This window comes from Spermophilus citellus (assembly GCF_964194105.1).
Source record: "Spermophilus citellus genome assembly, chromosome: 18".
Taxonomy (NCBI): domain Eukaryota; kingdom Metazoa; phylum Chordata; class Mammalia; order Rodentia; family Sciuridae; genus Spermophilus; species Spermophilus citellus.
In genome coordinates this window covers 60,560,585-60,588,569 of record NC_138200.1, presented here as the reverse complement: position 1 = coordinate 60,588,569, position 27,985 = coordinate 60,560,585, and the positions used below count along the sequence as shown (strand labels likewise).

General features: G+C 44.6%; 2 protein-coding genes across 2 annotated transcripts in view; one reads left to right on the top strand and one right to left on the bottom strand.

Moving 5' to 3' along the window:
* Nucleotides 1–27,985, top strand: part of ADAMTS18 (ADAM metallopeptidase with thrombospondin type 1 motif 18) — a 618,263-nt gene that overhangs the window by 193,284 nt on the left and 396,994 nt on the right. The window lies entirely within an intron of this gene.
* NUDT7 (nudix hydrolase 7) lies at nt 7,285–18,582 on the bottom strand. The gene is made up of 4 exons (XM_081273805.1): nt 18,435–18,582; nt 16,187–16,340; nt 11,633–11,791; nt 7,285–8,408 (listed from the first exon to the last, which is right to left on the bottom strand). The coding sequence occupies exons 1-4, from the start codon at nt 18,467–18,469 to the stop codon at nt 8,046–8,048; spliced, it is 711 nt and encodes a 236-aa protein (XP_081129931.1). The 5' UTR covers nt 18,470–18,582; the 3' UTR covers nt 7,285–8,045.

Genomic DNA, 27,985 nt, shown 5'->3' with positions numbered 1-27,985 from the left:
TGCCATTATGAAGCCTGGAATCTGGAGGAGTCAAGGGGCACTAATCAGCAAATCAAAGGGAAAACATATTGTTCAAGTTATGAAGGAGAGGCCCATGGTATCAAGAGGGTTAATGACGAGGGGAATTAACCTAGTTAGAGGCTTCTGAATGATGAGTAAGAGTTAACAAAGCAAAGGGAAATGTGAAATCATTGCAGAGTGAGGGAACTACTTGTGCAAGTGTCTTGTGGCATTAGTGAACAGAACCGAGGTCAGTGCTGGGGGAGTGGATGAGCAGGGAGGAGGCACGTGGTAGAGCACAGATAGAGAGGCAGACAGGAGCCAGAACACAGACCTTGGGAACTTTGGCAGTCTTTCCTAGAGAAGACAATGAGAATACATCTGGGTGTCTCAAATAGAATGATCCTGGGTTAAGTGTTGAAAAAAAGAACTACCTTTGGAGAAAGAAAGTGCACGGCAATAGTTAACAGACAGAACAAGAGTTGGCAGATCGGGGTAAATTTAGTAGGATTTGGTGACAGATTAGATATAGGAGTGTCTTCATGTGGATGTACCTAGAAACAAAGAAACAAGTCCTTTATTTGGAATATATGAGGATCACTGATATGGGGTGGGGAAAGGAGAAGAGGAAGGAAAGTCAGTCAATAAAGAGGTATTAAGCCAGCTCCCACAGCAGGCAATGGGAGTTTAATTGAGTTTAAAAGTGAGTGCAGAGCACATGGCTTAGAATTATCCCACCAAGGGGTGAAGAAGCCGGTACATTGAAATACCAAATCCCATCAGCCGCTTGTTGACTTGGGGACATTAACTCTGGCACTTCCAGCTTCCAGCCAAGGATTTGGAAAAGTCCTTTGGGAACAGATATACAAGTAGTAGTTGCTAGAAGTAGCCTGGAGCTCATTGCAAAGGTGGGGTCCTAGGGTTGTGTGGGGGACACTGACCACCATATAGGGGGGCGAGAGCTACAGCAGGGTGTCAACAACAACTCCGATCTTTGGGTTGAGCCACTGAGGGGAGAAACATTGGAAAACACTCCATGCCAGACACGGTCTGTGAGAATGCCGATGAGGTACAGGGCCTGCCCTCATGGAGCCTGCAGTCTAGCCTAAAACCCCATTAGTGAGGACACTCAAAGGTGTATCAAAGAAGGAGGTGGCCAGCATGTAAACATGGGAGACCATGAAGTGGGGTGTGTGTGTGTGTGTGTGTGTTCATGCACAATAATTTTGGTCCTAAGTGAGGTGACCACTACTTCAGTGGTGTCCAGGCCAGGTGTCGTTGAGAGCACCACTCTCTGATGGAAACATATTGCAAGCCATTTGTTACATGTAATTTCAAATTTTCTAGTACCTATATTCAAGAAAATAAAAAGAAACAAGGTAAGTTTATTTTATTTTATTTTTTAAAGAGAGAGTGAGAGAATTTTTTTTAATATTTATTTATTTTTTTTAGTTTTCGGCGGACACAACATCATTGTTTTGTATGTGGTGCTGAGGATCGAACCCAGGCCGCACGCATGCCAGGCAAGCGGGCTACCTCTTGAGCCACATCCCCAGCCCATAATTTTAATACTATATTTTATTTAACCCAACATCTCCATAACGTTATTATTTCAACATGTCGGCAACACTGAGCCTTTGACACCTGCTGTGTATTTTATAAAATCTTGAATCAGACTCACCACATTGCAGGCAACTGTAGGCCCACGTCTAGTGGCTGCCATATTGGAAAGCACAGCTCTCAAGTTCATTCCTGTGGGTTAGCCCAGACCCAAAAGCTGACCCAGGCTTAAGGATGATCAGGGATTTTGATTCAGACTTTGACATGCTTATTTCAGAAAAGAGATGTCAATGATGTGGAGCTTAAGAAAGACACGGGTGTGCTAAGTTGGGTCTGCAGTGCGCAGCTTGCTTCTCAGGGATCCTACAGAAGAGTCAGAGGGGTGACTGTAGAGGGCACAGGGTGAGAAGAGCCAAGAGGGGAAACCATTGCTCCTACTCCCTCATCTAGCAGAGCAGGTCCCCTTCCACGTGGCAGGCTCTGGGCTTCCCACGATGCCCCCTTCCTTGTGGACTGGGCCAGCCTCTCACAGAGGTCAAAATGCCAGATGTCCATTTGTCCTTTGATCTTTCTGTATGGCCTGATCAGCTCCGTGGGTCACACAGCTAGTGACAATGGCAGAATTCTAACCCTGGGTTTTCCATCTTCACAGTCTTCCCTAGCACACCACAGTGCCTCCAGAAAGTTCCGCACATGTGTAGCTCTACTCTCGGTGGATAACGAACAGAATTACTAAGGCCCCCGCGGTATGACAGGGGTGAGGAAAGTGAAGGAGGGAGGTTCAAGAAGGCGGTGACGAGCACTGTGGTGTGGGGGACACTGTCGGAGGATGTTATAGAAACCCTCGGCTTGCACGTTAGAGGCCATGGGAACACTCAGGACCCCAGTGCCCACAGGACACGCTGAGCACTCCCCTTACTGTTCTGTGCTGGGCACTCACTCCGCTATCCTCTCATTGCAAACAAATGTCATCTGCTTCCCAGGGCCAACAGTGACCCACAGAAAGCAGGCAGACAGACTCTGGGGCCACTTGGACCTACACCCAAGGGATTTCCAAGGGGATAAATGTGATCAGCTACTTTAGGCTGAGTGCCAGACCCTGACAGTCCACGGTGGCCTGTTGCCGTGTGACCAGAGACAGAGGGAGAGCTGTGTACCTCAAAAGCGACAGCTGTTTCAGAAGGGAGGTGACCAGGGACCTAGGGTTGTCATTAAAAAATTACCACAAATATAATACAGAAATGTATGATCTCACTGTTCCAGAGGCCAGAGGTCAGAAATGAGGGTGTTGGCAGGGCCATGCTCCCACCTGAGGCTCTCAGGAAAGTCCTCACTGCCTCTTCCACCTGATGGTGACTCCTGTTGTCCCTTGGCTTGGGACAGCATCTCTAACCTTTCCTGTCCTCCCGCGGTACTCTTCCAGGCTGACTCTAGAGCTCTGTGTCTCAAACCTCCCTTTCCTCCTGTTATGGTCTAAAATAAGCAATATAATTTTATAAAAGATAAATCACAGATTATTACTAAGTCATATTGATAGGGCACAGGCTATAGATTAATAGACATAAATCAATAAATAGAAAATAATAAAAATAAGAGTTAATGTCAAGATACTTAAACATGTTTTAAGTTTTAAGATAGAAATAACAATACAGTAGGATAAACACATAGCCTTATATAGTATAAAGATATAAGACTTGAGGATATTAGTGATTGGTATAGATAATACAAGTTGTAAGTATGTGTGTGTGGGGGGGGGGGGGGCCCATAGGTTAACTATAGTCATAGGCAAATGTTAAGATGATATAGGTTAAGTTACAAGATAAAAATAATTAAGACATAGTCATATTAAGGCAAAAATTGTTGTAGGCCAACATGAGTAAGCATGGCTAAAGGGACTCCATTGCTATTCCTGTAGGAGCCATTTCTGGAAAATCAGCGTCTGAGCTGTCTTCCCCCAAAGAGTTGTGTTTTCTGTACTTTGTACCCTGCAAATGTACTAAAACCCAAACCATACACCCACCTTAGGGGGTCTTTAGTTCTGCTTAGGGGCTCTAAAGTTCCACTAACTGCTGTTTTAGCTTCTGTGACTGGCTAGCTCGCATGCTAAGAACTTCCCAAGGCTTGTGGTTTTTATCCTTAACTGATGAAGGTATGAACAGGGAAATTGCTGTTCTCCCACAGAGATTCAGTCTCTACATGTGGGTGACAGTCCCTGGCCAATAAAGCTGTCTTTGATTTAAATTCAGACTTAGAGTGTTTTCTGAAGTGGCTCCTCATAACACTCCCATTTATAAAGATGCCCGTCATTGAATTTAGGGCCCATTCAGCATCCAGGATGATCCCATCTAAAAATCTTTAACCACATCTGCAAAGACCCTATTTTCAAAAAAGGTCACATTCACCAGTACTGAGGTTAGGATTGGGATGTGTCTTTTGGGGGCCTTTTATTCAATTCACTAAGATGCACTGATTCATGTTTACAACAGGTTAAGAGTTCTAGCAAAAACGTTCCCCCTATTTTCAATATATCCTTGAGCCTGATTGTAGGCCATACAGATTTATAGTCAAAAAAGAAAAATGGGGCTGGGGATGTGGCTCAAGCGGTAGCGCGCTCGCCTGGCGTGCGTGCGGCCCGGGTTCGATCCTCAGCACCACATACCAACAAAGATGTTGTGTGTCTGCCGATAACTAAATAAATAAATATTAAAAAAAAAAAAAAGAAAAATGTAGGCAATTTCTCAGATCGTCTTTTGGGATCCATGAAATGTGGCAGATTCAGAAGACAAGCTCAAGGCTGGAAGAAAGAGATGGAAACAGCCCAGAGTGGAGAAACAGACACGAGTTAAGTGAGAAGAAAATAATCAGAGGAAATCTTAAAAGTTTCCCATTGATAATAAGTGAAAAGAAAAATGACCCAGAAATGCCTGTGGACCATGGCACAGTAGGGAATAAAGGCCTGAGGGCGTAACATGGAGAAAGAGGAAAGTCACAGTCAAGGAAAATCTCGTGCCAAGTCCACAGCTATAAAATAAAAACCTACAGACTGGAGTATGGGAACTTGAAAAAGGATCTTTATGTTGCTTCAGGAATTATTTCTTCTCCATCCAGTTGCATCGGGTGGAATCTCTCACATGGTAACTGCTGCTCAGAGCCAAGACACGATTCCACCAATTATTGGCCAACGAACCTTTAGACTTTGACTTCTTGGGCTCACTTCCAAATATTTCCCAAGCGTATGTTATGTTCCAGTAGAGGTCAAAGTCTTTGGGACCATCTTATAGACTTAGGTCACTTATGTGAGACCAGACAAGTCACAGATTATTGGTCATCAAATTAAAAGCTACCGGACTGGGGATGTGGCTCAAGCGGTAGCACGCTCGCCTGGCATGCGTGCGGCCCGGGTTCGATCCTCAGCACCACATACAAACAAAGATGTTGTGTCCGCCGAGAACTAAAAAAAAAATATTAAAAATTCTCTCTCTCTCTCTCTCTCTCTCTCTCTCTCTCTTAAAAAAAAAAAAAAAATTAAAAGCTACCTTTGGGTCAGTCCTTGACCCCTGATCCACTCACCTGATGTTTTCCCTGAGTCCCAGATCTGAGCTAGGGGCCCTCTTTCTGTGGGCTTATCTGACCATACGACTGTATTTCTTAGCTCTTGTATTTACTTCTAAGCCCAGCAGGTGCACACACCCTTCAGTGAGCAATTGTGGTTACGACTGAAATGAAAACAGTATTTTTCTTTCTGTGTATCTTTTTAAATGGCTTCCAAGTTAGTAGGAGATAAACATTTATTACGTTATTTGGATCTAACTACATAATAAACAAAATTGTTAGGTGTCTCTTTTGACTTCGATGTGCCTTGGAAAAACTACTAAGATGCTAAGGGCTCTGTGACCTGAGAAAGTTCTAGAACCCCCTAGTGGGAAAATGATGCAGCTGTGGTAGAGTGACGATAATGCCATAATTAAGAGGTAACAGGAATCTGTCCTTCTTATTTCCCAGGCACCGTCTGAGCCCCTGGGAGTGCTTTCAGTGAAAGGATCCTGTGTTACGCATTGAATCCCCTGACAGGCCAGAACAGAAAGTTCATTCCTATAAGTTACCAAAGAGGAAATGGAGGTCTACAGAGGAGGGATAACTTGCTCAAAGTCACAGAATGGGAGATGCTGGATCTAGTTTTCACACCTCAGCATCCTGATTCCAGGTCAGGGCTCTTTACTTCTTTACCAACACTACAGGGCTGCTCTGAGAATCTGGATCCCAGAATCCATTCACAGAACTGGGGACTAGAAGGAGAAGATGCTTTGGGTTGTCTCCTAGCCCACACTGACCTTCACCCTTGAAAGGCCTCCCAGGTTACTGGAAACCTCCCTGGTGACCCTGCAGTAAGCCAGAGGGAGTCTTTTCCAAGGAACTGGGGACTGAGGCGCTGAGTTCACTGAGTTTCTGTGGCTTGTCTGTCTGATCAGGCAATTCTAACAGACATTGGCAGGATGCAAAAAGGAGGTCTGTGACCTCTACTTTTTGAGGTAGCAGCTGCATTGGCTCCCACTGCTGTCCTTCTTGGAGTTGATTTGTTCAGGGGCTTTGTAGATTCCCTGAGACCTGCACCTTGCCAATAACTTCCCTCATTTGATCCAGATTTGTTGCTTAATTAGAGCCCTGAACATAGATGTCATAAAATACACTGCTAAAAAAGATGATCCCTCCATTGCTAAGTATCCAGCACTGAAAACTGGGCGTCCACAAATGTCGCTCAGACTGCAGACTTCAGCTGGGCCATCTCCTCTCAGAAGCCAGGCGGATCTGTGCACTTCATGTAAATAAACAGTTCGGAAGGGTGGCTTTCTGTATTGCCAGAGAGGTCGGCCATCTACCCGGCAATTATGCCACTGTCAGACTGTAAATACACATTTGCAAATGCCTCTGTAATTGTTCAGAAACAGTTGGGGCTGCTCATGGAGGGCTAGTTACAGAATGTTAATGGGGTGGCTACCCAACATCTGCTTTCAAGGCTGCCGCTAGATTTATGCCGTTGAAACATTTATGGGTATAGAGCAGGGGAATGGGTGTTTGCCTCTGCCAACTTTCAGAAAATACAAACTCAGCAGCTGTGGACAGTTGCATGGCAGATTGATGGTATCGCAGTTTCAGCAAGAGCAAAGTCCTACTTAAAAATGCTTTGGCTTCCTAAAAATTAAGTAACACTCAGCAGGGCGTGAGACTGCCACCCCAGAGTGGTGGTTGTGCGGCTTTAGTCGCCGGCTTCTCTGACCTCACGCAACACGGTCAGTGTCATGATTAAGCAAAGGCATTCCTGCTGACTCCAAAGCATGGTTCACGGAGATGCCCACAGAAGTGGTGGATCTCAAGGCAGTCTGTTCAGAATGTTTGTCTTTTGACTTTCACTTTGGGGCTCGTGTTTGGAACCAGGTTTTCTGCCCTCATCATCATGAGATATAGACGGTTCCCTCTCCCAATCAGTAGGTGTACTGGCTTCTCGAGTTCTGGATTTCGACTGTTTTAGCTAACATCTGCAAAACCCCCAGGCCCGCAGAGGGCACTGTGTATATATGCCACAGAACCTACGTACTGGAATGCCAAGTGCTATTTGTAACAAACCCCTTAAGCTTTGGCAAATGATCATTTAGCCATATTCAAGTGTTACAGAATATTACTTAGGGTTACAGAAAGCATGTGAAAAAGGTACCCCAAATTCCAATGGCAGAGTGATGATAGAATTTTATTCTTCCCTCCTGGGACACATTCCAAGCATCAGTGCGGGTGGGATGATCACTTCACTCTAGAGTCATTTGAAGATCTGAGCTCTGACCAGCTTTAGGTTCTGCCACTGCCCCTGGAATTTTCCTTGTCTATACAGTGAAGACTGGGTTGCACAGAAGCCCATAGAGCAGCTCATGGAAGAGACAGAGTGGACCTAGGGAAACTGGATTGTCTCTTAAGCTGGAGACAACCTCAAGGTCAACGCCCACCTCCATTATACTAGCCTCAATGAAATCCCAGAGGCCACTTCATGGCAGGGATCCTGGGGAATGCTGCTGCCCCCTGGGGCACCTGCCATGGAGGAAAGGGAGGGCAGGTGCTGACAGCCACCAAGCTTCAGCCACATCTAACAACAGACTAAAAAGGACACTGCCCTACACATAAGATAAATGCCACGTGGTCACTTGTTATCAAGAGCTTATTATCTGCCAGATCCTCTCTCTCAAGCATTTAAGAAAGCATTAGCATATTGTGGGGGAAATCAAATGACACTGTAAATACACTTTCCACTCTTGAAAGACTTCTGCTCTTCCAGATAGATATCAATAGAAATCAACTAGGAAAAAAGGCAAGGTTTTTACTTTCATATGCGGGAAAGTCGTTCACATCTATCTGATCCCTATACCTGGTGTTTTCTGATGCTCTGTGCATAAGCTCACCCTGGAGACCTTTGGCTAGTTTTTGGAATTTGATCTAGTAAGTCACAGCTGGCTTGTAGCATATTTACGAAGGAAGGACTTTTCACAAGATGCTATGATATCATCGAGATTAAATTCTATCTCAAAGTTAGGTTTTTCCCCCAGAATAATTAAGGCAACCAATAGAGCAAGTTTTGCAGTCATGCCCCTGATTAGGTAAGTCACCCCATCTTCAGGATTTGTGTACTCAAAGGAATGAAAAACAAAACCATGTCCAAAGTGTGTGACGTACTTCTGGGAGTGGACCTTCGGATACAGGAAGTAGTCCAGCGGCACCAGGAACACATCCTTGACTTCATCAGGATTAGGCTGGGCCTGGAAGTTGTGGTCTATAAAACCCACTACTGGGGTTACCAATATATCTTTCTAAAAGCAGAAAATAAAATACATCAATTAAGAAGGGCAGTGATATTGTTTCAAATGTCAAACTCTTTGCCACTTCTATGTTAGGTAAGCCAAGGGCATCAGTTACAAAGGTGGGTAGTGAAGGGGGAAGAATTTGCTCTAGAAGCAAACTTACAGTCTTTGTTCATCTCAATTTCTCAATGGAGTTATTTTGGAAATACCCTGAAGACTCCACATAGTCCCTCACGTAATGGGAGATGTCTGCCCGACCTGAGGAGGCAACTGTGAGATGACTCTAAAAACATTATGTGTCATGAACATAAACTGGTATGAAACTGGTACCTTCTGTTTAGAATAGTGTAAAAACGACACTTACAAAAACATCCCTGTGGCTTAGGAACTGCGTGTGTGTGAGTGTATCTGCATCATAAATTCCTCTCAGCAGGAAAAGGTGCATGAACGAAGCAGAAGCATTACTTGCAACAGCCTTGGTCTCTAGAGTTGCTGGTCTTCATTCAGTTCTTGGATATTTACATTAGATGAATTGTGGTTATAGCCATATGCTAGAATACTATGCAGCAAAGAATGTATAAATACCTTTCCCTCACAGTAAAGACTAAGGTATTCTCTCCCATCAACAGAAAAGTGACATATTAGTTATGGCATATTTCCATTTATGGGGAATTATATAAGATATAATTTTATCTATAATGACATATAAATTATTTTTTCATAACATACATATTTATATTATGGTGGGGGGATTTCTATTTATATCCACAAGTGCTTGCAAATGAATGAGTTCTGTTTGGTGAAAGATGCTCCGTCCTGGGAATCTTGAGGCCAGGACTGAGTTGGGTACAGGAGCTGGTAAGAGGGCCAGAGGGCCACAGCCTGCCTGGGAGAGGGAGGGGAGGGGGAAACCAGCAGCACCCACTCCAGTTGTGACATTCCAAGATATCCCCAGCCATCACCAAATGTCCCTAGGATGGGAGGAGATTGCTCCAGATCACTCCAGTTTAAAAACCATTGAGCCAGGTGTAGTGGTCCACACTTGTAATCCCAGCTGCTTGGGAGACTGAAGCAGGAGGATCTCAAGTTCAAAGCCAGGCAGAGCAATTTAGTGAGACCCTAAAGAACTTGGTAAGACCTTGTCTCAGAATAAAAAATAAAAAATAGCTGGGATGTGGCTCAGTGGCTAAGCACCCTTGGGTTCAATCCCTGGTACTAAAAAACAAAATCAAACAAACAAAAACCCACCAAACCATATTATGCTCATAAGTGATCGATAAATGGGGTTTCTTGTGATACAGCTTAGAGTTAGAAAGGGCCAAAACACACAACAACATGCCCCAGCAGGTTCACACCCAACACCTTTCTTTATAGCCTTTGTTCATCCCAATTTCTCAATGGAGACATTTTGGAAATACCCTGAAGACTCCACATAGTCCAGTGCTGGTCTGGGTCTGCAATGAATCCCAGAGGCCCAGGTGGAAGGCTTGGGCCTCAGCCACTGGCGCTACCAGGAGGTGGCTGAAGCTTTAAGGGGAAGTTAGGTCATTGGGGGCATCGAAGGGGTTGCGGCTCTCTGTTTCTTCCACCTTCCTCTGTTCACTCCCCTGCTGCCAGGAAGCAAGTACTGTCCAACATTTGCACCCTGCCTTGATGTCCCACCTTGCCACAGGCCCAAAGAAAGGTCCTCCACCGAGACCTCCAGAATGGGAGCCCCAACAAACCTTTCACCTGTAAACCCATCGTCTCCCAAGAAGTGAACTCTGCCACACCCAACCATGCATGTGAACCCAGTAGCTCCCGAGGGCCTTGAAGTGAAGCTGCTCTCACGTGGGGAACTCTTAAACATTATGTCTCAATGTGTCAGTAGTGTTCTGATATAAATCCCGAAAATGTGCTAGGGGATTTGCAAAAATCAACTGAAAAAGAGTACCCAGTAGAAAACACTATTGAAAAAAGAAGGAAGGAAGGGAGGGAGGGAAGGAGGGAGGGTGACACAACTGGAGTAAATTACACATTTCTTATCTAATCCCATGTAAACTGCCCTCCCCCACCCCCACACCCCTCCCCAGACACACACAAACACACATACACACACACACAAGACCATGCATGCAGTTATTGGGCAGCCACGAGCTTCTTCCAGTCTAACCTCTTCTGAGTGACAACCTTAACCCTCCTGTTTTTCAAATGGGCTTAATTAAGAGAAAGTCTCAGAATCACTGACCTTCACAACACTACTCCACCCAGACTTGAAGCCAAATGGAAAACAAAAGCCAAACTAAGCCACTGGCTTTTTAGTGGTTAGGCAGAATGGGATCATTCTTTCGAAATAAAAATATACCTGGAAGCTCAATACATCAAATACAAAAAACCTTAAAGCTACGTCTGTTATCTTGGGGTGAGGGCACCAGACCGCTGCAGTGTCCTCCCCCAAACCATGACCCCAGTTCAACCATGAGAAAAACATCAGATGGTTTACAAAAATACTTGACCAGTGCACCTCAAAAAAGTCATAAGTCTGAAAAATCATCATGGACCAGAGGACCAAGGAGACGTGAAAACCAAATCCAACGTGGTATCTCAGATGAGACCCTCCACAGACCAGAGACAGCAGGAAAAGCTGGCAAATGGCAAATGAAATGTGGACTGAGTTAGCAATCGTGTACTAACACTGACTCTTTAGTTGTGACAGATGTCCTACAGTGATGTAAGATGAATTCCTTTTGGTTTTGTCTATGCTGTGTTAGCTTATACTATCAAGGAGATCCGGAGTCACACAAAAATGCAGTTACAAAGAGGAGTTTCCCGCAACTTGCCAGCTCAGGGCTCTGCTCAATTGCAAAAACAAGTACCCATAGGGTAAAGGGAATGCCCTGGTTTCCTCAGGGATAATATTTGTTACATAGCACACTGGAGTATTTTTTTTAAAAGCAAATTCTCCAAATAAATGTATCCTGGAACAAAGTAAATATGAATTGAATGCTAATGAAATAATTCTGAAGCATCCACAGCACCTGGTCTGAAACTCACTGATGAAGCTCAACCCTTTCACTTCTGGGGAGGGAAAGAAGGGTGGGCTTGGGGCCACTGGGCTCACAAATGACAAAATCCACCCAAGAACCCAGTCTGTGAACTCTTGGGCAGCACTCTTGGGGGTCACACTTGGTGGAGTGTAGGATCCTGAGGTGGCAGATCCCCTGGGCACCCGGGAGGGGGATGAGAATCCTTACTTCAAACAGATAAGGCACCAGGCGGCTGATGACCTCCACTTGCTGAGGACGCAGCCCCACCTCCTCCTGCGCTTCCCGCAGAGCTGTGTCTATGCCATCCTTGTCGGTGGGATCCCTCTTTCCTCCAGGGAAGCAAACTTCTCCAGGTGACCTTCTTAGCTAGGCATGGAGAGAACAGAGGTGACATGTGGATCTCATGGTAGCACCATTCCCTCACTCAGCAGATGCCTACCCAGCTTCTGCCCACCATCCCTACCCGGGGGCATTAGATGGTGAGCAAGAAAAAGCATGAAAAGTATTTCTTTGAATCCTTAAACAAAGAAAAAGAAATTCTAAAGAATTCCACTCACAGCTAATTTTTCTCTACCTGTTCCCCAAAGATACCACCTACACAAACAGATTGACATTGATGGAGAAAGGCTGAAAGGAAGGATAATTTTATAAAGGGCAAAATTACTCATGGAGCACTTTGCCAAGTCCTTTAAAGTGCTCACCGTGTGTTAGGCGACAAGGACTTTCCTCCCTGGGTCCTCAGCTCCATAAACCACTCTTTTTTAAAAGTATTTTTAATAAGGTCACATAATAAAAAATTAAAGCATTTAAAAGTGAACAGCTACTGGGTGCGTGGAGCATGCCTGTAATCTCAGAGGCTCAAGAGGCTGAGACAGGAGGATCGTGAGTTCAAAGCCAGCCTCAGCAAAAGAGAGGCACTAAGCAATTCAGTGAGACCCTGTCTCTAAAATAAAATACAAAATAGGGCTAGGGATGTGGCTCAGTAGTTGAGTGCCCCTGAGTTAGATCCTTGGTTCCCCGCCCCGCAAAAAAGTGAATAGCTTGGTGATAGTTAATATATTGGCAGTGTTGTACAACCACCCGCTATCTAATTTCAGAATATTGTCATCACCCCAAAAAGAAATCCACTACCTGTTAAGAGGTGATCACATCACCTCTCACCCCAACACCCACCAACTGTCTGTCTCTGGGTCTCTCCAGTTGGGATGTTCTATGTGAATGGAGTCCTATGTGGCTTTTTTGCCTCTCCCTTGGCGCAACGACTATGCACATGTGTTTCAGTCTGTTCACACATCTATTCATGGATGGACACACAGGGGAACTAGGGCTCAAAGAGGTTCTACAACCTGACAAGGTTCACACAACGAGCTGGAATGTAAATCAAGGTTTAATTCTAGCACCTGGGTTCTTAATTAGCACACCTTCAATTCATCAAGAGTTTCTTAGGATACAGAAAATACGGTCACTGGAGTCATTAACAGAAACCTGTGGCAGCATCTCTGTGTATCTTGTAAAAGAACAGGGTCCCTCCTGGCCCTCTATTGCCCCTTCCACCCCATCCCCAATTCCATTCCTTCTCCACCTTAGGAGAATTTGAGAAGAGAGTATGTCTCCATCTGTGGCATCCTAAATATATCCCTCTTTCTCATCTGTCTCAAATGATTTCTCTCAAGTCTTGAGCAGGGATAGAGGCACAATCCTTCCACCCTTCTCGCTTCTGTGGGATCCAAATTCCCAGCAAACTGACCCTAATTTCCCTTATGCCCACTCCAGGCAGTGCCCAGTGTCCTCTCCACTGAACTGTCGAGGAGACCTCAGCTCAGCAAGACTCCTGGCCTCATCTCAACTGTGTGCCCCTCCCAGAACTGTGTGATGGTGACGTGGTTGAAGTATGTGCCACAGGGTCCCGCCTGTGCTAGCTACTTCACCATGAGCAGCCCTCAAGTCTCTCCAGGGTCAGGAGCTCCGCCCAGGGCTCATGGTGGCATCCCTAGCACTGGGGCTGATGAGGCTGCATAAGAACAAACACGACGCCTGCTGTGGTCTGAATGCCTGGGTCCCCCGAAGATTCATATGTTGAAATTAAATCTACTTCAATCTGACTGTAAGCGTTACCGGGCTGCCTAGGCAAGAGAGGCCCTGTGAGGCATTCATTGCCGGAGCTTCCCGGCTCCCTGGAGTCACATAACTGGGATCCCAGGAGTCTCCTCCTGGGGGATGGGGAAGAGGCCTCCGATCATCCCTCCACTTGACTTGGATGTGTGCCCTCACACTCGCCCTGCAGCTTGGAGCAGTTCCTACCCCAGGATTCACCCCTAAAAGGAGACTGCAAACTGCCCAGTGTGTCGTGGGGAAGGGAAAAGAGGGCAGTCGAGTGGGCACAGCTCTGGCATACCAGAAGACCTCCGTGATGGCTGTTGCCCTCTGTGTTTTCCTTTTCTCCTTTTGGGGTCCATCTTGTCCACCAGACTCCTCTCAGAGCCTGGGGCAACGATGCCGCTGCTTCAGGGCTTCAGGGCTGTGCTCTGCATTATCCCCTTCCCCCACCTCCCTCCCCACCCTCCTTCCCAGCTCTCTGGGGCTTGAAACAGGCAAGAGAAAATTCAAGAACAACACAGAGACTGAAGTCTTAGGAAACTGGGCTGAAACTTTAGTCGGCTTCTGAGTAGAATTTCATAAGGTTTTGTTTAATAAAAGTTTTATAGTATTACAGAAGAAGAGATTGAGAGCTTCTGTTTTGAGAGTCCTTTTTAGCAAAGCCAGTTTGTGAAGAGTCAGCTTTAGAAAGGCATCTGGAATTTCAAAACAGCATAAAATTTTCTTAAGAGTAGAGTTAGCACAGATCCCAAATGGTCTTTACTCCCTATTAATTGGAATAGGCATACAAGGCCACTTGAGTTGAGCTGGTATGCTCCGAGATCTTTTTGAGATGCTTTCAACATACATTTAAAATCAGGTCCACATAAAAACCAAAATGAATTCTGGAGCTGAAGCAGCCTGATCTTATTTGCCAATTTGCCTGCTCACTCACCACAGCGACCTCATTGTTCTAAAGGTCTTGAGAAGGGGTGTCAGGACAGCATTACTTTATCCCGACAAATGTTGTGATATAAACCTTTAATTTTAGTTTTAGAATACAGATTTTAGTGTGCCCCTGTCACCAGCTGCCTTGGAGTTAAATATAATGACCATAAATCACTTTTTTTCAAGGTGCTGTAACCAGAGGTCTGTTTCTTGTGCATCCTGAGACCTCTTGGGTGGGTGGAGTGAGGTCACATGGCAGGACCACGCCCATCAGTCTTCCCTTCCCTGCTCTCAGAAGGAGCCCAGATGACAGCATGTGTGAGGAGGTGGCTATGGGAGCCATACCTGTGGTGCTCCCAATTTATCAGCAGGAAGGACTTGAAAATGTGGGTTTCTTTCTTTCTTTTTTCTTTTTCTTTTTTTCTTTTTTTTTTTTTTTTAAGGCTTGCCCTGGGCTCCCATACAAAGGCAGAACTCCTCTGAATGCAACAGGAGACCTACCAGCTTGAGGGTTTGGTCTTACCTAGATCTTCTACATTATTTTCTGTCTGGTAATTCAAACAATATATTTAAGTGCCAGGCCTGTGCTTACCGGCAGACCTGGGAACAGATCCCCGTGAAGCCCCTCCCTCAGGAACCTCAGGATTTTTATTGCTGTGTGTTTGTGTCATTAATGTCTGGCCCAGACCAGAAAGAATCCACATGTGTCTCCTTCCAAGTCCACAGGTGTGCAGTAGACAACCTCAGCTCTGCTTTCTTTTCTAACAAGATACTTTCCATCATTCTGTTTAAAAAGCCCAGTTATATCATGGTCCATTTCTTTTTGTACTTGGATAATCTTGAAATTTCCATTTCCCCAATTCTTCCTCCCCCAACAGCAAGGCAGGATGACAGCACCCAGGGATGCAGGGGTAAGCCAGAAACCCTATTCCCAGCCCAATCTTCCTTTCAAGTGAAATCATTTATCTTAAATTTCAGGCCATGTCTGCCACTTGACACAATGACAGCTGTAACTATGGAATTCTTGCCAAGTGCCAGAGCTGTTTTAGGTGCTTTGCAATTGTTACCCGGTGAAACCCTCACAGCAGCCCCTCGAAGGAGGTATTAATATGTTGTCTTCATTCTACAGTGAAGAGAGAGAAGCACAGAGAGGGTAAGGAACTAGGACAAAGTCATACCACGGGCCAGGAGAGAGCTTGCCCTCCATGTGGGCAGCTAGCTGGCTTTAGGGCCGCAGCTGCTAACTTGCACGTTCCAATATTTCACATCATCCCTGGGATGAGCTCAGCCTAAAGCAGTGGTTCTTGGCAGGGGTAATTTTATCCCTCCCCCACATCCCTCCCAGGGTGGCAGGCAAGGTCTAGAGACAATTGTGGCTACCACAGAAGTGTGTGTGCTACTGGCATCAAGAGAGCAGAGGTCAAGGATGATGCCTGACATCCCACGGTGCATAGGACAGGTCCCCAACAGAGTCATCTGGCCCACACTGTCAATGCACCACGACTAGGATAACCCTAGTCAAAAATATTTTAAATTAAATGCTGGCTAAATTCCTTATTTTTCTTTCCGAAACCTCCCCCTCCCCCAAGCCCCATCCTGTGGCTTCTTATACCCTTCCAACATCATGATTTTGAAAGTTCATTGGAGAATCAAGGCCTCAAACTGTGCACAAGTCACAAAACTTGATGCTGTTTTCAGACATCCTGAGATGATGGCAATAGCCTCTTGTTCACTTACCTTCTCCGACCGGCGGGTGAAGAACAAGTGAAGTTTTCCTTCTTTAACCAGTAATGGCAAAAGGATGGAGTATTTGTGAAACGATAAGTGATCATATTTGGTCCCAACATCAAGCTTTTTCAAACGGGCTTTCGCATCATCTATCAAATTGTTTCTGAAATGAAAACAAACCAAACATTTCAGTAACCAGAGTTATGGCAGAAATTTTTCAGTCCTGCCTATATATCTCCTTTTGTGTGCCTTGGAGTTTACCATTTCTGAGTCTCAGGGGATTTGTCCACAACAGAAATACTAGTATTTCAATAGCATGATTTTTGGTAAGATTGAATGAAGCAAAAAACCACTAAGCACAGAGTTAAGTACATGAGTTTACTTTGAAAAATCTAAAATTAAAGAATGCTAAAATGTTTTTTCAATAATGCAGAAGTTGAACTTTGAAATCCATAATTATATTCAGACAAGATAAGCTCACTAAGAAGGTCATTATAAGGTTAGATCATTTTCTGTTTCCTGGCCCTTATGTCAAGGTACCAGACCCTATGTTTTATAACGGTGCCTCTCAACTGAGAAGCTATAGAATCACCTAGAAGGCTGCTCACAACACAGTCTGCTGGGTCTACTCCTACTTATTACTCAGTAACTTTGGAGTGGGGCCTGAGAATTAGCATTTTATCAAACTCTCAAGAAATGGTGTTGCAGGTGCTGCTGCAGAATAGGGGAACGGATGCTGAGAACCATCCCCTGACAATGAACAAATGGTGCCCTTTTCATGGGGATTTGTTTTGGTCCTTTTGACAAGTCCTTTTTATGTATTGGGTTTAATACTGTTCCCCCCAAATTCATATGCACTCAGAATATTACTTTATTCAGAAATAAGATATTTGCCGATATAACTAGCAAAGGGTCTTATGATACAATCTCCCTGGTGACTTTACGCCTGTAAGGAAGAGGAGACAACATGGAGAGATAGGTGCACACAGGGAAGTCCTGTGAAGATGGACACAGGGACTGGAAATATGCCATCACAAGCCAAGGTATGCCAGAAGCCCCCAGGTGCTGGAAAAGGCAAGGAGGTATGCCCTAGAGATTTCAGAGGGAGTGTGGCTCTGTCAACACCTTGATTTTGGACTTCTAGACATCAGAACTAGAGAATAAATTGTTGTTTTAATCTACCTGGTTTGCTGTAATTTGTTATGGTATCCCTAGAAAATGAGCACATTGGTTTTAATTTTGTGTAGGAGGGCTGTATTACATAGTGAGTAAAATCAGATGTGTAAGTTAGCCAGAACTGGTTTAACAAGGGTACAGAAATAACTTCTCTAACCCTTGTTGTGATCTGTGACATGCTTGAGTGTACTTATGAGGATTAAGTGACATTCACATACTGAGGCTGGCACTCAGCTGCTGCTCTGTGATTGGTAACCAATGTCATCATCATCAGATAAAAAGTTGTTTGCTACTTTATGCTTCTTTTTATGTGGCAGGGTGCTCACTAATGTGGTTGGGCAACACCATCGATTGAAAAAACGAACAACTGTCCTCAAAACAATCACTGGCAAAGGACTTCAGAGCGTCCCCTGCAAATAGGACTCTGTCCAGAAAACAAAAGGGGAAAGTACGGAGTGGGGAAGGACCTTTCCAAGGGCAGCTCTTAAGAAGCCCCCAGAACTGACCAGTGGAATCAGTAGAAGTAAAAGACTGCAAAAACGTGTCTGTCCACTGTAGGGCTGGCCCTTGGAATAATCACCAGGAAAACACCAACAGCAGCTCTGGGCAGGGCTGGCAGCAGGAGCTCCCCACTCTTTTCTCACAGAATCCTCGCAGCAGCTGGGCAGGTGAGAACCTGATTGCGTCCAGGTTCAGCGACACTAGGAAATAGCCACTAGGTCACTAAGGGAATAGCCATCAAGGAACCTGAGGTCATCAGAGGACCTGAGGTCTAGGTGCAGAGACGCGGTTGGCAGAAGAGAGAAGCCGGCTGCGAAGGGGAAAGCGCTCTGTCCCCACCGCCAGGAGCAAACCTGCGCCTGTGTGAATCTAAGGGGCCGGCTGGTCAGCTGGCTGAGGCCGGTCAGCTCCTGGAGGGGAAGGTGGAGCAACCTGGGGCTGTGCACTGCCCAGGTGCAAGGACAACGGCCCGGGGCGTCAGAGCCGCAAACTCCGCTGCAGCTAAAGGCTTGGGAGGCGCCCGGGACAATCGAGGAGGCCTGCGAGCGCGGCTAGGGTGCCAAGGCCGGGAGCGGTTTACCTGCCAGTCTCCTGAAGCTGACAAGGCCGCGACATGGTCCCGAGAAGGTTTGTTTCCAGTTGGAGACTCCCGGGCAGGGATCCGCCGAATCCGCATGCGCAGAGCGGCCCTGGCCTAGGCCGGCTCTGGGGGCGGAGCTTAGCGGAAGAGGCGGGTCTAGACCTGGGGCCGTGGCAAGATTAGGCGGGGCCTGCAGCCAGGGGCGGAGCTGGGGCGGGGCTGGGGCGGGGCTGGCAGGGTTCAGGGGCGGGCCTTCCTAATCAGAGCAGCTTCTGCTTGAAAAGGGAGAGGCACTTTAGAAAGCATGACATTGACAACTGCAAAGACGTTTGAAAAAATGAAAACAGTGCTGGTGAGGTGAGAGGATTCTGACACTCGCATCAGGATCTGTGGCTTTAGTGTCTGGGGCCACAGTTTTTTTTTTTTTTTTTTAACAGCAGGAAGAAAATGAGCGGAATAATAAGCAACATATAAGAATGAACACAGCCAGGATTATATTCATCTTTATACCAATGCATCATAAAATATAATTCGTGTATTATTATTTTATGGAAAAAGCTGTCTATAAAAATGAAAGTGCTTAGGAGGTGTGAAAGTCACACTGCGCCCCTGGGTCAGGAGACAGTTGGGCCACAGTTCCTAATGCCTTCAAAACCGATGAACCGGCATTCAGAGGTTTCACCTGGGGAGTCATGGCCAAAGCTGGGGAGGGTCCAAACCAAAAGCTCTTGACCTCCCAAAAATACTGATCGTGGGCTTTACCCACAGTAGTGCACTGAATCCTCTGAGCAGCCCCCTGAGGTAGGGTGGTCTCTGTAGAGACATCACACCGTCCTTCCTTTCCAGAGTAGGAGACAAACTGTACCATGCTTAAGACCCTACAGTTCTGGTTCATTCTGAGCTCTGAGCATCTTTATTTCAACACCACCACACTGAAGCAATGACCCTGTGTAGGTCTTGCCGCGTCCGGAAAATGGACCGAGTCGGCGGGAGACGTCAGGGTTAACAAATTCACAGGACACCAAGGTTCTTCATCCAGGGAGAGTCTCTCTCTTTATTATCTCAGCTCATACTTATATATTTCTTTCAGACAGAATGGAAAGTTACTGGTAGGCAGAAGCAAGGACGGAGGGGGGCAGGTGGTCCTTGTCGACTCATACTAAGCCTTCAACCAGGAACCTTATCAGACCCAAGCAGGTCAGGACGTTCCCACATGACTGTTATAGGCTGAATATGAAAACAGACACCACAAATCTTTCAAGGCCTTGGGAGCTGGCCTCTTTGGCGTGCACACAAGAAACCAGGGCCGGCACCAAGCCCCGGGGGCCAGGGGGAATCCGAGCCAGCAGTTCCCCCTCTTTTGTTTGTTGCACGCCAAAGGGAATCAAGTAGCCCCTGTCTTAGGTCGTTCACTATCCTTACACTGCTTACCCGTCTTTGGGGAGGCCCTATTCCCCTGTCTTAGGTTGCAGTGCAAGCGTGAAAGTTGCCCGTCTCTGGGTACTACAAGATCAGCTTGTTGTAGTCAAGGCGTTCAGTGGTATCTATTCAGCCAGTCATTATTGGGTTTTTAATTGGTTCTGGTTCGACAAGGCATAGAGTCAGAGGAGAGGAATAAAGAAGAAAAAGAAGGGGGCAAAAGGAGGAAGGCATGAAGCAGGGATCATTGTAGAAAAATCATCTTCGAATCGGTCGGAGACAAACTTCAGCAAAATCATCCTTGGTTTGTAGGTGTTGATAATGGACCTGTATTGGCTTAGAAGTCAGAATGTTAATTTGATCTTTAATAAATTGTGTCACTCTCTTAACTAGGCAGGGGCCTACAGCAACTATAAGAAGGAGACCGAAAAGCGGTCCCATTACAGTGGATATCAAAGGAGTTAGCCATGGGGTATTTTTAAACCATTGTTCAAACCATCCTTGTTGTGCTTCAAACTCCTTTTGTCTTTTAGCCAATCTTTCCGTGACCTTTTCCATAGTTTCACGGACTACCCCAGTATGATCTGCATAAAAGCAACACTGTTCCTTTAAAGCCACACATAACCCTCCTTCCCTTAGGAACAATAAATTTAATCCCCTCCTATTTTGTAACACAACTTCAGAGAGGGAGGTGAGGGACTTTTCCAAGGCGGTAATTGACTTGGCCATGGCTGTTAAATCCTCATTCATAGCCATTTGTAAATTTAGTAATTGACCTCCCTGGACATAGGCGGCTGTCCCGGTTCCTATTCCAGTTGCTATTCCGCCTATGCCCAATAGGAGGGCAATAGTCATAGTTATTGGTTCTCTGGGGAGCCGAGTATGTCCCTCAAGGTGTCCCAGGACATAGTCTGATCCATGATAAGATATCCTCGGCCATAATTGTATCAGCACACAGAAATCAGTAGTTGTATTTAGGACTGCCATGGAAACACAGGGAGTTAACCCAGTAATGTAAGCAAATTAGGACCCTTTGGGACCCCACATATAATCAGATTGGGATTGATTTATTAGTCGGGTGATGTTGCAGAGATGGCACCTTTCCCAAGCAAACCTCTTGTCCCATGACCTCCGTGATAGTTAACTTATAGCTGGGCAGAGAATAACATTTGGGATCTGCAGTGGTATTAGAGGATAATTTAGACAGTATTGCTACCCCTTCATAATAGGGCGGCCTGGAGGTCAAGCATAGCCAGCAATCTTGGGTCCTGTTAGGATTAGTGGCATTGAGAGCGAAAAAGGCTCCTCGGACCAAATTAAGAAGACGATCTCCAGTTCCAGGGTGTATGGGCTCAGGGGTATAATCAAAGGTTTGATAGCCCATAGTTATTGTTTGACCGCTGGGGGAAGGTTTTACTGTTGGGGCTGTGGGCTGCTTGGGTCCAGATGGGGCCTTTTGGTCTCCGAGCACCTGATTAGGTCCTATTAGACTTCCAGTAGGCTGTTCTATGGTCAATTTGAGCCAAAAAAGCAGGCCAGGATTGTACTGTCCGGGGGTGTAAATACGCAGCCCCCAGAGATATCCTTGAGTCCAATCTGGTTGTTGTTTTCCATTGGAAGTAAACTGAATAGTAATATTTGATTCTCCCTCTATTGTTTGCCAGAAGTGGGCATAGTCATTCCTGGGTGAATTCTTAAGATAATACCCATTACTAAAGGTTTCATATCCCCACGAGGCACAATAATAGGCCTTAGGTCCCTGGCAGCATCTATATATTTTTTCCTCCTTTATTTTTTGTAGATAAATTTTTAAATGTTGATGGGCTCGTTCCACAATTGTTTGTCCCTGGGGGTTATAAGGAATACCTGTTTTGTGTTCAATCTCCCATTGGGTGCAGAACCGTTGAACTGTTTGGCTTATATATGTGGGTCCATTGTCTGTTTTGAGACAATGTGGACTGCCCATGCAAGAGAAAGCTTTTAAGAGATGTCCAATAACATCTTTGGCCTTTTCCCCAGTGTGTAATGTAACAAAGATATAGCCAAAGTATGTATCAATAGAAACATGTACAAAAGACAGCTTACCAAAACTAGGGAAGTGGGTAACATCAGTTTGCCAGATATCAGTGGGGTGTAAGCCTCTAGGGTTAACACCCAAATTGGGAAAATGAAGAAATGGAGCACATACTGGGCATAGGGAAACAATTTGTAAAGCTTGATCACGCGAGCATCCTGTGCGGAAGCGTAAAGATTGTGCATTTAGATGGAATTTAGCATGGAGTTGTGAGGCCTCATCATACTTGGTTATGGTGTATATTAGGCCCATATTATAAGTGGCGGCATCTGCTTTAGCATTACCCTCCGCCAGAGGTCCAGGGAGCTCTGAGTGTCCTCGGATATGTCCAATGAATAAAGGATCTCGTCTAGCCCAAACAAGAAGTTGAACTGTTTGTAATTGTTCCATGATAGTAGATTGCCTGCCAATATAAGGGGCTGTTTCAATAACTGAGGCTAAATTAGCAACATAGAGACTATCAGTATACACATTAAGTGGGATGGAATTGTATAGTTTAAGGGCCATAATTAGAGCCTCAACTTCTGATCTTTGGGCAGACAGTTTAGGAACAGGGTGTTGAATTACTTGAGATCCATCAAAAACAACAGCAAACCCCCCTTTTGCTCCGTCTGTATAAACAGTCTGAGCTCCCGGGATAAGTTCCCTTTTAATAATTTTAGGAAAAATAATAGGACATTTTTTAAGGTCTTCTAGAAGTTTATGTCGGGGAGAGTGATTATCAATTTGACCTTTGAAATTACAAAGGAAGAGACACCAAAGATCATGTTCTTGTTGTAATTTTAAAATCATATCCTGGGTATAAGGTTGAATGAGAATGTCAAAAGTTTTTCCAAACAGTGCATCACCCAAATATTTGGCTTTCCAGATCAGATTTATCACTAGTTCATAAAAGGGAGTTATTACCCGAGAGTTAGAAGCGGGTAAATGGACCCAATAGATGGGACCTGTTTGCCAAAAGACTCCAGTCGGGGTGAGTTTTGACGACAGAACAATGAATAACAAGGACTGGGAGTAGTCCACTTGCGTTACCTGTATCTCTTGTAAGGCTGTCTCTGTCAATCTAAGTGCCTTCAAGGCTTCTGGAGTAGGTTTTCGCAGGGAGGTGGGTGAGGGGCCTCCTCTCAAAAGGTCATACAGGGGTTTAAGTTAGTAGTTCAATATACTTAATGTTTAATCAACAATGTGAATTTATTTACCAAACTTAATCTTTATCTTAAACAGTAAGAATTATTAGGCAATAAGGATCTTTCTTTAAAGAAATAAACTTACATTTTAATAGGTGTTTATCATGTCAAAATATGGACAAAATTTTTGCTCACATTAGTATAGTTAAATTAGGAAAATAACCTGAAATACCCTTAAATTAATTATAGTCAGTTTAGTATATATAAATCTCTTTTTTAATTGTTCTAACTTTTTACATCATCTGTTTAGATACCAATATAAAAATCCCCCATTTTTTTTTTTTTTTTTTTTTTTTTTTTAAACTTAGGAGAATGAATATAAAGACCTTGTTTTACCCAAAGATGATTTCTTTCCTCTTTTTAGGATCCATGTGTGCCTTTTCTTTGTTGAAGCATCTTTTTTTTTAAAAAGAAAATATATTTTGGAACAATTTCTGAAAACCTTAGAATCTATAAACAAATTATTATACTTTGATAAGAAATATCAATGAAAATATAGTTAAAACCCTTAGATATTTTGTAGAAATAATTATAATAATTTATCATTTTATGAGTTTAAACAGTAACTTTGAGAATTAGAAACTACTTGATTGCATTTTCACTTAAAAGCAAATTTATAGTAAACACATTTATCTCAAATATCTGTAACTGGAAAGGCAGAGTATCTGATAAATGTAAATATAAAACATAAATTATGAGTTTCCTGTTGAAGAAAAACAATTAGGCAGATATATATTAACTAATTAATTAGGCATGTGCTAATTAATTTATAGATTAACAAATATAGGTTATTTAAATATCTAAAAAATATATATTTAAGAATAAGAACTTAACTTATAATTGTATTAACTTTATGTAACCACGTGGTCTTAAAATATTTGGATCCATTTTAATTTATTTTTAATTAGGAGTGCACTCTTCTATGTGACGTCACTTGATGTATTGAAATAAGATCCTTGAGTATACATTTTTATTTTTATAGTTAGCAATTAGAATAAGGATTTTTTGGTCATCACAGGAACTTTGCCGGCTTGTTCCTGTGGCAAGCAAATGCATCCTCATAACTTCCAAAATTAAAAGTAAAATATAAAGAAGCATATTTGATATCTCTCATCAATAGAACATTATTTAGTAACACAACTATAAAGAAAAAGTCAGGTTATTTAACTTAGAACTAGCTTAAATTTAGGACTGTAACATAGAAACTTGTAGAATTAAATTTTGTCTGAAAAAGATATCTTTCGTTAGCATTTACAGGTAGGCATCTTTTAAAAATACAGGCTCTGAGTAGCTCCGGTAGAAATCTGAAACACAGCAGTACAGGTTAGTGGCTGGAAGGCGGGACCAGAAGTCCTGTCTGAGTGACTGTGGAAGAACCAATCGGTAGCCCCCAAGAGTGTGGAAGGTGGGACCAGGAAGCCGCTCTTCGGGCCAGGTATCCCATGGTTACCATGGTGATGCAAACAACATGGAGTCCGCTGCTCATTTTGGAGGCAAAAGTTCCCCAAGTTTTCCTAGCCGATTACATTTTGTTTGATTTTGTCTGCATTTTTCCCCGCCTGGCTAAGATCTTACTGCGGTAGCAGCTTGTTCTGTCTCTGTATCGCCCCATACACTCTGGCTTCCAGGCCCGGGGCGGGCTCCTGTTCCCGTTTCCCGACGATATGGGGTTTCCATCAATGTCCCATCTGGACTGGCATTTATTACCCCAGTGTCTGCCTTTACGGCAGCGGGGACAAAGTCCAGGTTTATCTCCGCCAGGATTGTTATGAAATTCCGGGCAATCTCTTTGTAGGTGACCCCTTTTGCCATATTTAAAGCATTCCCTCAGGTTAACCCTTTGATTGTTAGATTTTTGAAAACCAGTCTTAAGGGCCGCGGCCAGAACTTGACTAGTGATATGGGGCCCATCTATATCCTTGCATGCTCTAATCATATCATCAACACTTTTGGCTCGTGAGGACTTTATGGCATTTTGGCAGTAGGTATTAGCATTTTTATAAGCCAATTGCTTAATTAAAGGCATGGCCTGTTCCAGGTTTGGGAATATTTTTCCCGTTGCCTGCATTAGGCGGGCTGTAAAGTCTGAATATGGCTCAGAAGGTCCTTGAGAGATTTTTGAAATTTTAGCCTCTGTTTTGGAGACGGGTAAGGCCTTCCAGGCATGCACAGCAGTTGCGGCAATCTGAGCGTAAACGCCTGGGTTAAAATTTATCTGTTGGTCAATGGTGGCATATTGCCCAGTCCCCGTCAACATTTCTGCATTCCTCTGTGGATGATCTGCATTCTGATTAATTTGGGCCAACTCACGGCATCTCTTATGATATTCACTTTCCATAACAAAAAATCTCTTCCTGATAAGACAGCCCTACAGAGTTGTTGCCAATCATTAGGAGCCAACTGATTAGCTGAGAAAGACTCAAAGAGGGTTAATGTAAAGGGAGCATGAGGCCCATAATTTGTAATTGCCTCCTTAAGTTGTTTGATATCTTTAAAGGCTAAAGGAAATGCACTCTGGCTGGCTGTCCATCGGCATCCAGGTTTTCAATTACTGGAAAAGTTTGGGCCGTCTTAGGTTGCCACTGAACCTTTTTTCCCCCCCCCACCTTCTGGGGTTGTCCTCGTCCCAATCGGGGTTATAAGGAGGGAGCACAACAGGGATCGGGGCCGTAGGTGCCTTAAATCTTGACTTCTTCATTTGACCCTCCAGTTCCTCTATCTCCCTTTCCAGTTCCTCCTCCTGCCAGCTGTTACCATGGAGCCCAGTTAGTAACTCCCTTATCTTAGAAATGTACTCAGCATTGTGAAGCCCAGCTCAAGGTTAGAGGCCTTGTTTACATATTTTTGTGAAAAACTAGTAAGGGAGTATCTAACTCCTGCCTGGAGTGTTGATCTTTTCAGACAGTAGCCAAATAAAACAGGGCAATATGAAAATAGGAAATTTATTCACATTGAACTTTTTTGTAGAGATTCTTTTGTTGAAAATCCTAAAATAAGCCATGGTGAATATTTTGGAGAAGGTCAGTTAAGACTTTTCTGTGGGCCTATTAGGGAGGGGGAAGATGAGAAGGCAGGGTTGAGAGCAGCTAGGGTGGATCTAAGAATGAAGAAGGAGATGTGAAAGAATAATGGGAAAGGGGTAAGGACTCTGCCATTTGCTCTTCCTGGACCTGGTCAAGGACTTGTTCACATTCTGCAGGCTGTTCCTTAATCTTTATTTTATCTATTAATAAAGCATCTTTAATTAATCTCCATAAAGAGAAAGTGGCGATTGGGATACTTTCCGGACCTTGATCCCTCAACAATCTTTGTAAATCACATCTGACCTGATCCCAATCATTGTTATTAAGAAATCCCCCTGTCAGAAACCAAGGACATGCCTGGGCAATAACTTCAACGAATTTTGTTGCAGTTTTTGTTTTTATTCCTGTTCCTTGTGTGTTTAGTAGCTCTCTGAGTTCGTTGGCCAGACGAACTTTGGCTGCTGAGTTACCCATGGTAGTTACCTGTTCTTAGTTTAGATTTCAACTTTTCCCCTTCTCTTATGGAAGGCTTCTTTTTCCCCTTCTCTTTACGAAGGCTTCCCCTTCTCTTTATGAAGGCTTCCCCTTCTCTTTACGAAGGCTTTGGAAGGACCCCTTCAGGCTTCCAATCCTCCCTCTTCGTGGAGGGAGCTTTGTCCGCTTACCTCCGCTTTCCGATCTCGGTGGAACCTCCAAATGCCGCGTCCGGAAAATGGACCAAGTCGGCGGGAGACGTCAGGGTTAACAAATTCACAGGACACCAAGGTTCTTCATCCAGGGAGAGTCTCTCTCTTTATTATCTCAGCTCATACTTATATATTTCTTTCAGACAGAATGGAAAGTTACTGGTAGGCAGAAGCAAGGACGGAGGGGGGCAGGTGGTCCTTGTCGACTCATACTAAGCCTTCAACCAGGAACCTTATCAGACCCAAGCAGGTCAGGACGTTCCCACATGACTGTTATAGGCTGAATATGAAAACAGACACCACAAATCTTTCAAGGCCTTGGGAGCTGGCCTCTTTGGCGTGCACACAAGAAACCAGGGCCGGCACCAAGCCCCGGGGGCCAAGGGGAATCCGAGCCAGCAGGTCTCACTGTGAAGAAGGAGATACACTAACACTAACTCCTCATCTAAGTGGCTCCTAAGGGCCAGGCATGAGGCATCAGCCCTTGACCTCTAAAGTCTCCAAGTGTAGTGGGGTGATAACAAACACTCTCAGCTCTGGTAATTCAGTGTGTTCTTGGCTCTGGGTGAGAAGGGAGGGAACAGTGGTTCAGAGGATTGAGTTGGAAGGTGAAAACTGTTTGGGGACTTGGTCTTCTCTTCTTTAGACATCCTTTGACTCAGTCCTCATTTTTGAAGATGAACAAACTAAAACTCAGAGTGGGAGTGCCTTTCCCATAATCACACAGCAAGTAAATGATGAAGCCAGGTGTTGATCCCATCCAGTATCTCTACCTGGGCCTCAGGGTGTGGAGTTTGAGAGATAGGTGGGATTTCAAGAGGCCCAGGTGGGAAAGACAGCAGTCAGAGAGCAGGGAACAGCAGAAGTCAAGCCTGGGTGAGTTCAGGGAGTCCTATTCTACGGGGCCGGTTGGTCAGCGTGGCTGGGACAAAACGGATGTCCTACAGAGCGGGGAGCCCTGGACGTAGATGAAAAGTCCTTGGAAGCTACAACCAGAGGGAGATCTACCTTCTTTCTAAAGGAAAAGGAAGAAGAAATCTGGGTTGTAGGAAGATCTCTGTGGCAGCAGAAGATGGGTTGGCAGTGGGAGACACTGGGTGGGAGTGGGGGGGGTTTTCTGAAAGTCTGGGCTCAAGAAACCAGAAAAAAAATGCTGCTAAAC